This window comes from Perissodus microlepis, chromosome 1 (genome assembly GCF_051167445.1).
Source record: "Perissodus microlepis isolate ML-2025 ecotype Zambia chromosome 1, ASM5116744v1, whole genome shotgun sequence".
In the NCBI taxonomy this organism is placed as follows: domain Eukaryota; kingdom Metazoa; phylum Chordata; class Actinopteri; order Cichliformes; family Cichlidae; genus Perissodus; species Perissodus microlepis.
The window spans coordinates 16046129-16059715 of record NC_140461.1 but is presented as its reverse complement, the minus strand read 5'-3'; the positions used below and the strand labels follow the sequence as shown (position 1 = coordinate 16059715).

General features: G+C 38.1%; 1 protein-coding gene across 2 annotated transcripts in view; it reads right to left on the bottom strand.

The window, feature by feature from the left end:
• Positions 1-5220: 5220 nt before the first annotated feature.
• Positions 5221-13587, bottom strand: part of LOC146393616 (CUB and sushi domain-containing protein 1-like) — a 437819-nt gene continuing 429452 nt past the window's right edge. For both annotated transcript variants that reach the window (XM_084931950.1, XM_084931959.1), the window contains one exon: positions 5221-12363. In XM_084931950.1, coding sequence (XP_084788076.1) covers positions 12204-12363 — 160 coding nt within the window. In that variant the 3' untranslated portion in view covers positions 5221-12203. The remainder of the gene's footprint in view (positions 12364-13587) is intronic.

Here is a 13587-nt window from a genome sequence, read left to right as displayed (position 1 = left end):
ATGTGACCATCGCTGCTTGAAAAGTGGGAGTTTCTTCAGTAAAGTGAGTAGCTCTGTAATTCAAAGTAGAAGTTTAGATTCGTGACTGTTCACAGGTAAATAGATCATCCAGAAATGACTCAAAATAAATATGGAATTTGAATTTTTTCCAGTTTTAGAAGTCTGGGAAGCTTGACAGTTCCTCAAACCCCCCCCACTACAGTCTTCGACAGAGGCTGACATGACAGGGATCCAAATCACTTCCCAGAGTACAATATTGGACCCACAATCGTGTCTTTCTCTCCACAGAACAGAGGAACTACCTGATAGAACAGGTGATTTGTATAAATGGCCTGTAAATGGCAAATGGCCTGTATTTGTATAGCGCTTTACTAGTCCCTAAGGACCCCAAAGCGCTTTACACATCCAGTCATCCACCCATTCACACACACATTCACACACTGGTTGAGGCTTAAGGAGAGTAGTTTTAAACGTACCTTTATTTTGTAGTCAGCTAATTCAAGATATGCCGTTCATTTTAGGTACAGAAGGTTGCCTGTGATTTAGCAAATGCCTACAACTGAAACTTGGACAGAGAATAGGATGGCTAAAGCTGACAGGTTTACAGCTTTTTTTAGCAGCCTACCCTTTCCTCATGAAGCCCTCAAGCTATCAGCCTCTCACGGGCTACAACCTTCGATAAAACAAATGTCAACAAGATTCTCGACAACCTGTCTGCTGTTTTGACCAAACATAAACTTGCTGTGCCAGACATCTGCAATATAAAAAAGGCAGGAATCAACACTGCATCAACAGTTTGTCCAGAAACCACACAGTACCATTTGCGAATAGGACGCTCTCAGCACATTTGTGTTTGATTTACACAAGTTCCATCCCATTAATTCTCATCTTAATTCTCCCCCAATCTATGTTGATGGCATTGGAAGACTTGGTCACCGTTATTGTGACCTGAATACTGAATACTGGTGGTTTTTCCTCCTCAGTCATCTCTTTTCTAGAAATTATTCTCAGCATTCTTTCACTGAAAAATTGATTCGATTTTGACTGTTACAAGTGGGGCCCACAGCGACCTGAAATGGCCATCTCACACATGTTCATGTGCAAGATGAATATCTGAGGAGAATCTCACAAAACATGTTTCTGCCCAAAAGTTGAAAAAAATCCTTGTCTATTTAAAATAGAATTGTTTGGATTCAGAAATGTTGATACTAACCTTTGAAATTGCTTCAAAATCTATAATCTATCTGAGTCTGGACTGAAATGGATGTAAGTTGTAAGTTTACAGTTTGAAGTTATAGTTTTCAGACTTCTCAGGAAGCTTAAATAAGATCTGCTCACCTGGACGATCAGATTGGAACAGAAGTGTCTGTGAACTGCAAACTCCAGGTCTTTGCAGAGATTTTCTGTGGAGTTTAAGTCCAGGCTTTGCCTGGGGCACTGAGAGACCATCAGAGACTTGAAATAAGGTTTTGGTCATCCCAAAACTCTTTCAATGTCAAGACAAGGTAAACATGTTAAGGTGATTTTTTAAAACACACTTGTTTACTTAATTATTGCTTTAAGGTTTCTGCATCTGGGATCTTGAGAAGTGAGAAAAAAAAACATGGTAAATTTTATTCAAATGCTTTATTTGTGCTACTGGGCAACTGATTGAAATAGCCATCAATGGATGCCCAATACTGCAGGGATAGTAATGTTGTTCATGACATATTTTGCATGGCCAGCACAGTGGTGCACTGTCAACTTGCAGCAAGGAGTGTGCTGAGTCTGTGCAGAGTTTGCATGTCCTCCTTGTGCCTGCATGCTAGGTTAATCGATTATTCTGCTTTGGCAGTTAGATTGACTGGTTGTTTTCTATGGTTGCACCCCACCATTAGCTTAATAACACCTGAGATAGGCTCCAGTCCTCCTGCAATGCGTGGTATTTTATGCATTTCTTGCACTAAATGCAAATTAATATATAGTATTTATAGCATCTCTGGAAAATGTCTAATCACCAATTGGATGTAAAGCACCTTTCTATGGTTTTTAACAGTACTTGCCCACACAACAAAAGTGTGATACACTCTGACTATTTAATGAGGTTGAACATGTAAATAAGCAAGAATTCATTATCTGAATTATTTTATCAGCGACAGTTTGAATTTACCTACTCCATCTGGTCTTCTTTGTAATATTTTTAAATGCACTTAATTACATGCTATTTTTGATTGTTTTGTTTATTGCATCTTATTTGTTCTTATTTTTTCATTTCTATTCTTGTTCTACTCTTTAATCAGTCCTGAATAAACCAGCTTGGTGCTTCATTTTGCAATGTGCTTTCTAAATAAAGTTTCTGCTGTTTCAACTGATGGCCCCGCCCTGTGGTTCCAACCATCCACGTGTTGCTTCTGAGTGCTTGTGCTCTCTTCTCAAGTTTCACATCCATCAGTGAATTAACCTCATTACTTGTATATTATGTATTCACTTTCATAGAGGTTTCTAACCTACCTGTAGCCATAGAAACAGTCTGGGACAGAAACAAACTTTATCAGTAACTAACACTCAAGATAAGTGAGATAATCCACTCCAGCCCCTGGAGTTAATAACCTGTTACTGACATTTGCATACTTTACACACACTTTCCTAGTGCAAACAAACGGTTCTCTAATGGATTATCATTGACTATAAATCCGTACTCAGATTACCTTTAATAAAATGACATATTTGCACAGGATTCTGACTGTATAATAATAACTAACTGATAGATACCAATAATAATAATAAAATTAATAATAATTAATTGCACAAAATAAAACATTACCTTCTGACTTTAGAGGTTGAGGAACACTCAACCCCCCCAAAAGTAATAGTGATATTAACATATTCTCACAAATATATCTGAAAACAAGGAAAGATGGAAGGAAAGGAAATCTTATACAATATATAATCATTGAGACAATAATTTATTATGGCAGAGGCCCCTTTTGCATTTACAGTTTTCAGCCTCAATGGGATCTGCACACTTACGGGCGATCAAGTAGAAGCAACTCCAAATTCCAGGTCTTTGCATAGACTTTCTGTGGATTTTAAGTTTGGGCTTTGCCTGCGGCACTGAAAGACAGTCGGAGACTTGTTCCAAAGCCACTCTGGTATTGTTTTGGTTGTGTGGCGCATCTTCAGGACTGATATTCTTTCCTTTTCTTTTGTCCTTGAAGAGTCCATTAAATTCATTAAATTGTCAAACTCCAGGCAGGCTTTTGTGTGCTGTTATATTGTGGCTTTACACCAGCTTTACTCTACTGAAGTTCATGTGATCAGCCCTGATACCTTCTCCAGCAATATCAAATCATTTGCCAAGTATCTGATCAGTATTTGAACTTTAATCTCACATTTCAACAATCTCACTGTTTTTCATCTAAGAAAGGACGCGAAAATCAAACATTTACTATCATTCAGTAATTTGAAACTTTTACTACTGTATTTATGGGACCATAAGGCCCACAGTATTATAAGGCACACTGTCGACAAACGGGTCTGTGTTCATACATAAGGCGCACCGCATTATAAAGTGCATTAAACGAAACAAAACAGTCAGATAAGTCAAACTTTACTCAACTCATTCCTCTTGCTTCCTCCACTTCCGTACCATTAATTCATTAATGTTGAATTATCTGGTAGCTGCTCTATAAACACTGGAACAACAGTATATGTTATTCCAGTGTTTTTCTAATTTTTGCTATGTAACTTTGCACTGTCCACTTTCTGCTGTAACAAATTTCCCACGTGTGAGACTAATAGAGGTTATCTTATCTTACATTAATAATTAACCTCATATTGTGGCTGGATTATATCAGTTGTTCTCCCCTACTGAAGTGTGGTCCGTTTACAGCAATTTTCCATCCGATTGCATTTGTCCAAAAAAAAAAACTTTTATCAAGTGGAAAAAGGTTAGCGTTCATTCTCCAGGTTCACTGTGTTATGCTTTGGTATGCTAACATAGCGGTGTTGCTAGCGATCACTAGCACAGCATTATATACCATCTAGCCCAACTTCAGTAATCCTACAAACGTCACTATTGTGTAGTTTTCTCTCTACATTCATGTTGGAAGTGATAGCAGCGCTGTACGTTTTATTGTTTTTTTCCAGAAATCTTTCAGTCAGAACATGATATATTATGTTTAGGTAACTAGCGAAACCAGCGAGCTAACTATCTGCTAACTTCCTGCTAACTTCTAACTCCGTTTAATTTAATAAATTCTGTTTTCATGGATGCATGGATGTTAAACTTAATGTTACACATGGTAAAGCAGCAACGCAGATCATTTTATTAAAGATGAAAGAATTTAGAAAGTTTTTAACTCTCAGTGATGCTGCAGTGTTCGTTTGACTTTGTAAAGTCAAACTGTGTTTTCTTTTTCTTTTAATTACTGCTGAAAAATAATTTTTTTAAGGTTAGCTATAAACTTTCACCCTTTATTTTTGGCTGTAATGTTTCATATTTCTATATGTACACTTCTCTAATGTTTTTTTTTCACACAACCGTAAAGCACTCTCGTCTGTATGTTTTAAAATTTGCTATAGCAATATGATTATTATTAGAGGAAATCTGCATTAGATGTGGTACTACCAAGATAGTCATCAACCCTGTCACTGCAGGGGGGTTCAGACTAACCAAAGGGTTCTTGGGCATGTCCCCAGTCGAAGCCTTTTTTGCTCAGATTTCAAACTCCTTCCATTAGACCATTATTGAGGCCACTGTACTCCTGGGAACACTCCAAGCTTGAGAAATTGTTTTATACCCCAGCCTGGGTCTGTGTCTCACTGCAATTTTATTTCACAGGTCTACAGAGAGTTACTTGGACTTGGTAGCTTGGTTTTAGTTTTGACATGAAACAATACACAGGAATGTGCCTTTTTAAAACTATGTCCAATCAGAGCAATTTGCCATAAGAGCAGTCTAATCAAATTCTAGGCACATATTTTTTGCTATAGTTAAAGCAGACATGATGCACCTGGCAACAAGTCCCGCTCAAATAACATGTACAAAATTAGCTGAATGCTTTCAAATTTTTCAAACAGCAATTAGTCCAGTGCGATGAGCTAACGTTTCCGTACATTTGTCTACGTATCCATCAAGAAAACACACCTTAACATGTACTGTGCTGGAAAACTGGCGCAGCAGCAGGAAACCGCATCCAGACTTCATGCAGAGGTTCAAGAAAACACTGAAGCACAACGTGAGTTATTGTATCAAAACTTTATTCTCAAATAATGTCATCAAAATAGCTGATAGATAAACTGTATGTCTCTTTAGCAGGTTGTGAGGCTGCATTCACTTACTGTTATTTAAACCTTCATAACATCCCATTGTGTTTCTCCTTCATGATCTCCAAGGAGGATAGAAAATTCCATTTTTAAGGTACATGTATAGACCAGGAGCCTCCAAAAGCTGTTGCCAATTTGATAATGAAGCTAGCGCCTAAATTTGCAACATGTTCACGTTCCACTCTAAAACCAGTGTTTAAGCAAGGAGTACCAAATCTCTTCTCATTTAGACAGAAATGAGGTCAGATTTTAGTCCGTAAAGGGGTCAAGTCCAAAATCCAAAATCTTTTTGTGCCTGTGAATGTCATCCCACACAGTCGCACAGGGCTGCTGTTACACAAGAACACTGTCTTTTACGAAGCTTCATTTCAAACCACCGGTAACTACCCTTAATAATATTATGACACGTAACATCTGGTGTTTGTTTAGTGTGTTCACGTGTCTGAGATTCATTTTTTTTTAAAGTGTAAACAATATTTTAATGAGAAGAGTCACCAATTTTTAGGACAGCTGCCACATAAGAAGCCATACAAAACTGTTGAATGTGTCACTGCATCGTGTACCATATCTCTGTGAATGCTTTCAAAGCTTTAATGTTCAGAAGAACGACATAAGCTGCAAAAGTGTTTTACACAGTCAGTAACATTGTCTGAAGGTGTGACTCTCGTCATACGTGTCCCTTCAGCACAAATACAATCAACACCGGGTTTCTGTTCCTGTGTAAAAGCAGCCATGACGGACAAAAGAGATCTGACATTTTTATATTTTTCATCTTTTAAACTCAGTTTGAACCATAGATTTTTTTTTACATGGTGTGTAACAGTAAAAACATTGACTGTAATGAACAAGATTTTTTTTTGTACCTACTTCATTAATCATAAAAGTACAGCATGTTTAATAATTTGTTTCTTCTTTTCTTTTTTTACAAATTCTTCATAAAAAATAGATTTCTGTACAAAAATGTTTTTTTTTCTTTTGCACCTACTTCAAGTTCAGCAGCACATGATGATGGTGAGACGACGGAGATGAACATGTAGGTATTATGAGGCATAAAATAAAAACATTTACAATGAATGCAACTTCCTGTTAAGGACCTGCCGATCTCGGCTTATTCCTGCCTTTCGGGAGAAGAAAAAAATAAACTTTATATTTTAGTATTTATGAGCAACAGCGATGCTTTATGTTAATATGTGTTGCTGAGAATGCATCCTTTTTGTGTAACCTGTAAAGATAGCATATGTGAGGCTCACACAGCCATGAGCTGGCAATGCCATAATTATCCTTTTGGTTAAATAGTGGAAATAATGTAATATTCAATCCAGAGCAGGTAGTAGATTTTAGCTCTAACACCAGCACACAGCATGAGAAGCTTGTCTTCACCAAACTGTTGAGAACAAGATGTAAAATAAATATAAACTATACTTAATATTTAGTTTGATTAGCATAAAAAGTGAAACAAAAACAAGCCAGATATTTAGACTATATGTGTGTAAGTAAGACTAATATTGTTTGAGAAAAGAGATACACAACAAGGTCAGATTTCCATCTGGCAATGAATTTCCAGCAGTGATTTTTTTCCCTCCTCCCAAAGCTCATTGTGGCTTTGAGTCCCTTGTTTCATCAAGGACTGCTGACAATACCGCTTTAGAAAAAGTGACGGACAAACCAAACTTCTCCCCAAGCTGCGAGAAGTCCTAACTGAAGAAGTAAAAATAACCTCGGCATTTTAAAATGTAGTCTGTAGTTCCTTTCTTAAATCTTGCGGCCAGCTGTCGCTGCTTTAAACAGCGAAGACTGCTGACGATACCAAATTAAGGACAAACTTTAAAACGTCCTGACAAATTCTGCTAAAAAAAAGAAAAAAAAAAAGGCCTCAAGTGAAGAGAACATCGTCCAGATTTTCAAGGCATCTTGTGGCACTTATCTGTCACGTTCAGCTGAATTTCGTTTTGCTCATTTTAAAAAGGTTGAGTGATAGAGAATAGTAGCACTGCTGTTAATCCGTTTTTAAAGTCACTGTAAGCTGCCATGTGCGCACAGCTAAGGCTGCTTTTCTCCCCAGTGCCTTCCTTTGGCAGGGCACTGGGGAGAAAAGCAGCCTTAGCTAAATTAGTCTTAGCCATGCCAGACAAGGATTGTTGTAAGGTTTGACTCTATCAATTTCCGATACAGTAAATCACTGCACATGGCTTATAAATATTACCATGTAAATAAGCATTGTGTCCATGTATGCTCTTAACCAATAATGTGGTTAAGAATATGAGTTATTTTTTTAAAGAGAATCATGGGAGGTGTCTTTATATCTCCAGATGTCTCTTATTCACTTTCTACAGAACCTATTTTTACCACAATGTTGAGGACTTTTTATTGAAATAGATGCTTTTATAAAATATTTATTGTGCTTGGCTGTAAAATAGTACTTCAACACTGTCTGCACCACTACTGTGACATTGTTAATGTAAATTTATCTTCGTGTGAATATATGCTTACTCTCAGTGTATGAATGCACGGAGTGAAAACACTTACTGAAAGAAACAGCTGATGATGGCATCTGTAACTATGAAGCTGACTGTTGGAGAAACCTTGAAGGGTCAGCGGAGGTCAGGCATGCATGTGAGGCCCCAGAAACATTATAACTTGAGAATCCTGCTGCAGTTTTGATATGTGTAGTTTGTGTTTGGCTGAACTTCTGTGGGGACAGTAAGGTTGTGCTGTGACCAAAACACCAGAATAGAGACAACGCAGAGTCTGAATTTTCTCTTTTGAGCACACAAGGAGATCAAATCTCTGCCATTAATTGTTAAAAACGAGACCTTTTATTACACCGGCGGAAACCTTGGAGCTGCTAATTTTCAGGCTCTATTATGCACTCTTGACTCCATAGGAACTCTCAACTGAATTAATTAAATCAATTAAAACAGAGTCACGGGGTGCACTCTAACAGTAAAAAAAGAGAGTGGAGGCTCACGAGGTGTGAACAGATGCTCTATTTTTGTTTACAGAAGTCTTGTTTATTCCTGTGAAGAGACTTTAGATATGCATCTTCTGACTTGTGGTTATTGCTATTATTTTAGCCACTACACTCGTCTGTGTATTTTTATTTTGTCTGCATCGCATTGGTGCTATTTTTGGCTGTCTGACCATGACCCTGATACCGAAGCTGTAAATGACAGGCTGACAATGAGGTATAATTCCTCCATACATAATGATTATTGTTCCAGCTCACTTTTCCAGCATTTAAGGTTGCGTGTACAGGCACATTCAATTACCGGAGCTGAAAAATCTAAACACCCCCCCTTCCTCTCCATTTGCTGTTAATTTATTCTTCCTTATCTCATAACAGGTGGCTGTGACAACCTCCTCATGCTGAATGCTTTTTTAAATCCCTGTATTTAGGTTATAGTGAAAATCTACACATTTCAGTTAAATTAACCTTTGCCAGACTCACTATAACATGGTTTTTAGAGTATTATTATCATTATCTACTCACCATTTCATACTGTGTGAATGAATGAATAGGCGTAGATGAACACATACATACCATGGACATGGGAAACATAAATAAAATAACATTTTGGACAATTAAAAAAAAATTGCGTAAGGTTAAAGCAAATTCTTGACGTATAAAAGCAATGACTCAATGTTGTGCATGGAGTGTGGAACAGGAAACAGACCTAAAGACAACGACAGACGATAAAAGCAGTTAACATCTGTGATTTAAACCAAGTGCAGCATCTTTCGAAAAATAAAAATATTTTGAGAGGACACTGCGAGAAATAACAAGCTTGGTAAGCGACTTGAAACTACCGGATCTTTTTTGAATCCTGAAAACCGATTGATGCTAGAACAGCGTTTTGATTTAAAATAGCAGGAAATTAAGCCGACTGGGGTCGCACTCACTAAGCTTGTGTATTGTTGCAGTGAGGTTCCAGCATTGATAAGCAGGACGTAACTTACTCTCTGCACACGAGGTATTTCTCAAACAATGGAGGGGCTCAGGGGACGATAACTATCGACAACAATAATTGTGCATGTTGTCTTCATGCTGTATCTTTTTGTCCTCTGTGGTAAATTACCAATTCTCAACGCAAATAGGTTGTGCGCTCTTTAAAAAGGTGTGTTCAAACAAGATAATGTGCATCAGATATTTGATGTGTCGAAACGATGCATGACAATGTGTGTCGAAAGAGCGTTTTTAAAGAGCGTTACAGAAACAGTCACTTGTTATTCCTGAAAGCTCACACAATCAACGGCTACAACTGTAGCAGTAGAATCCTCTGAATTTGATATACTATATATCTAACACTGTAAATATTCGAGCAACACAAAGTTCAAGTACAAAATTGTACATGTAGTCCTCACATTCTCACATTATAAAAAACTGACAGATTTGATAGTTTAAATAAGTAGTTTTTCTCACTGAATGGGGAGTCTGAAGATAGAAACTGCTTCAAAGTCTGGTGATGTAGCACTGAATACTTCTGTATCACTGGCCAGATGGCAGCAGGATAAAGAGGCAGTGACTGGGGTGGGTATTGCCTTCTGGTCTCCTTTGAGTTCTGCACAAACGCCTCCCCAATATCACTGATTATTGGTAAAATGACTACCGGTGATGCTCTCCTGCTACAGAGCCTTCTGGTCTTGGGCCATGTGCATCCCATATCAGTAACGTGGCACCAATGTTTCACTGGGACCAAACTGCACATTATAAAATCTTTTTGAAAGATTGTATTTAAAGTGTTAGATATTACTATCAATTTTCAGTATGAGCTTTCAGAAACAGCAAAGTTTCTAAATGGCAGGACGACATTTCCTTTCCTGCTTGGAGGTCTACAGGTAAACTATTCCCAACTTTCTGGTTGGCTAGCGTGTTGTCATGGCAACAAAATAAACAACAGTATAGCATGTGGTCACACCTTCTGCTTACAGGGAGTGTGAAATATAAATGTGTATATACAAACACTCTGTAACCCCGTATTTAATCATTTTTGTCATCTTTTTAAAGATAGAAGTTTTTGAATAAAATGCTATTTTTTAATTACTCATTTTCCAAACCCATTTCAGACCCAAAAATTATTCATTTTTTTTTCATAACCCAGTCAGAAAAACACACTAGTGCAAAATTTGTGCGGTTTATATAAAGTTTATATTTTGGGGTCCCCGGCAGCAGTGGTTTGGGAAGTCCCATGGGGCCACTGGGGTTTTGAACATACGAGTCTGTTCATCAATATCTTCACTGAAGAAAAATGCCAGAAGAGACAATAAGAGGCTATTTGCCTCTGCTTCCACAGCAACATGTCCTCCTTCCAGCACGACTGACAAAGGTGTCTATCTGTCCTTTTGTTTGCGTCTGTCAGTCAAAGAATCTGTCAATCAGTTCATCTATTTCTGATTTTGTGGCTGGAGAGTATATAAAATCAGTCATTTCCTGACTGATAGTCCCGATCAGAGCTATGAGAAGACAATTCATTTCCTGGATTTGGCTACAGCTGATTGCAGCAGTCGACGATCCTGACAGCTTATTGCCTCCAGGCTTCCACTTGTTCAGCCACCAAGCACAGAATCCTGGCTAGTTTAAGAACGAGAATCAGTTGTCTGACTCCTTGATTGTATTAGACAGGCCTCTGGAAACCAGTCCACTGCGTACACCAACCGGGCAACTCAAATGTCTGGTTTTCTGGTTTATCTCAGCTTGCCTAGTGCTACTGTGGAATATTGTATTAAGTTGACTGCATGTATTTTGTACCTTTATATAATAATATTTGAAAATGTTCAATTGACATCTAAAATAAGTCCACAGGTTCTGATACTGAACCTGGGGAAAACTTTGTTTGCACAAGCCTGATTTGGTATGTTTTAGCCTAATAAGTTGCTATCTACTGTGTGTAGACATTATTAGAAAAGGCGAAATAAGGTAAAGACAATTACAGAAACCCATAATTAACTGACAACTAAACTTTACTAACTCTGTGATTGTCCTGCTATATTGAACCCAACTTGTTCAGATCTCCAAATAGGCTAAAACATCGTCAAAACTTCACTGCAGCTTCTACTTGACCCTGGCTTGATTAGCACTCGTCCATCACAATTAGCACTAATTTCATTCCAGTGTCCAGGACTGAATGAGAGTGTTATTATGTCAGTATGTTTTGTCGGTCTTACAGCAGTCTGTGCAATCACTGTTATTTTTTGAATAGACTCTGTTAAAGTGTCATTACATCTCAGGGTATAGTCCTGTCAAGTCCCATATAAAGGAAATCCAGAAAGAGGTATATCTACATATATGAACCATCTAATGTCTGGAGGGTGGATGAGTTTCCCCGAGGTCTGAACCTCAAACCCATTCCTGGCCTGCAGCAGGGGAGTTCGTAAGGGGCACTGGGATAGATCAGCATGAACAAGTTTAATTGTAGAGGGGGTTTCAGAGGCCCATATGACACTGTCCATATAAAACTCTTTCTATAAGGTTGTGAAAAAGCACGTCAGCCAAAACTGGACAAACATGTTCTTTCAGGGAATTTAATTAATTGTATCCTAAATCTGTGTTTTTCCCTAATGTCTGAATTACAGCATTGGATCTCCTGAACGACAGACTTTGTGTTACTTGATGACGTCATTGTCTCCTCCCATGCTTATAGGTTCCAACTGATTTTCCCCCTTTTTCCTCTTTCAGACTACGGGGGGTATTATCCTTGTTCAGGTAGGAAGTGGAGTAGAGCTGGATCACTGTGCAGATGATGCTGTACGAGGACCAGCTTGCTACACAGCGACTGCTCATGGTGACGAGTCCAAATCCTAAGTTAGTCCTTTTGTTTTTGTTTGGTTAAACCACACTGCAGACTACAGCAATGGATGCTGGACATAACCACTGTCTGGGCAGTGGCATGATAGCTGGACTATACCACAGTGCAGACGGTATTGAGTGTGGTATCAAATCGAACTGCCTTAGCCTCAGTGGGTTTCATGTTGGTGTCATACATTGGATTTTCAAATGATGCCTGACCATTGGAGCTCTCGTGGCCAACATAGCCATTGAACTGGACCTTTGGACGTGTCCTAAAAGAGAAAAGAAAAATGGCATTGCATGAGTTACACAGAGCTACTTTTTTAAACTTTATTAAATGGTCAGGAACAAAAAATACACTACAACCGAAAGTGGACGGGAACTGAAACACAAATGGAAAAGTAAAATATGCAGTAAAACAGTACAACAGTCATATTTTCAATCCAGGAAGAATTTACACAGGCCTGTGAAACTGTTTACCTAAGAAAACGTTTTTGCACACAGACTGTCCAACATTTAGAACAAAAAAACAATCAAACCAGCCATCAGTTATTGAGCCTCAAGGTTTAGTGACTGATACACTACAGTGATCTAGAAGCCTAGTAGTAGTAGTGAATTGAACCAGAGCCAAAAACGCTAGAGAATCAGGTGGCTCTGCCTGTGCTGGATTTCATACTGTACACAATGGGAGTGCTCTCTGTCACTTGCCCTTTTGAACACACATGTAAAATATTCTCTGAAAGCACTCGTTAATATTTATCTCACATTTAAGCTTAGATTTTAGTTTTTATATACAAATACTTGCAATTCTATTAAAAAAAACCCACATTTTTAGCCTTTATGTTCAGAAACATTCATCAGCAACAACTCTGTCACTGTTTGTCTTCTGGCTCAACCTGAACAAACTCTTATATTTGCTGAAAACAAATATATACATTGATGTTTTACAGAAAGATACATAGAAGCCCTGAGCGAATTTAAAATGCATGAATATAGCAGGAAGTAAATAAATTATGTTCCATTATGGCTGCTCCCCCTGGTGGAAACATGAGATATTATAATTGTTTTTCCCAACATACTAGTTAAGGGCGTTACCACTTGTGGCTGCACTGACTACATTGCTCGCAGGGGATCTCATTATGGCCACACACCAGCGGGGGACCAGCCAAGGATCGGACAAAGATCCACCACGCTCCTTTCACGGACTAGCCCGCCATTTAAGTGTCTGTGGTATGTTTCTGAATGCATTTTATATTTGAATTTTTGAAAGAAACACTTTGTGCAAAGTAGCAGCTCTTCTCTGAAGTCAAGGTGAGAACGCTTAGCTTTTCTTGGGAGCGAAAAGTTAGCTGTTAAAAAAAGACTATTGCTGTATTTATTCAGTTTTATGACCTATTGAGGATTTTAACTTCAAAAAGCACAGAAAAGAAAACAATTAATGGACAGCAGAATGGCCGAGTTTCACTACTTAAGAGAAAGTCATCTAAGTGTAATGG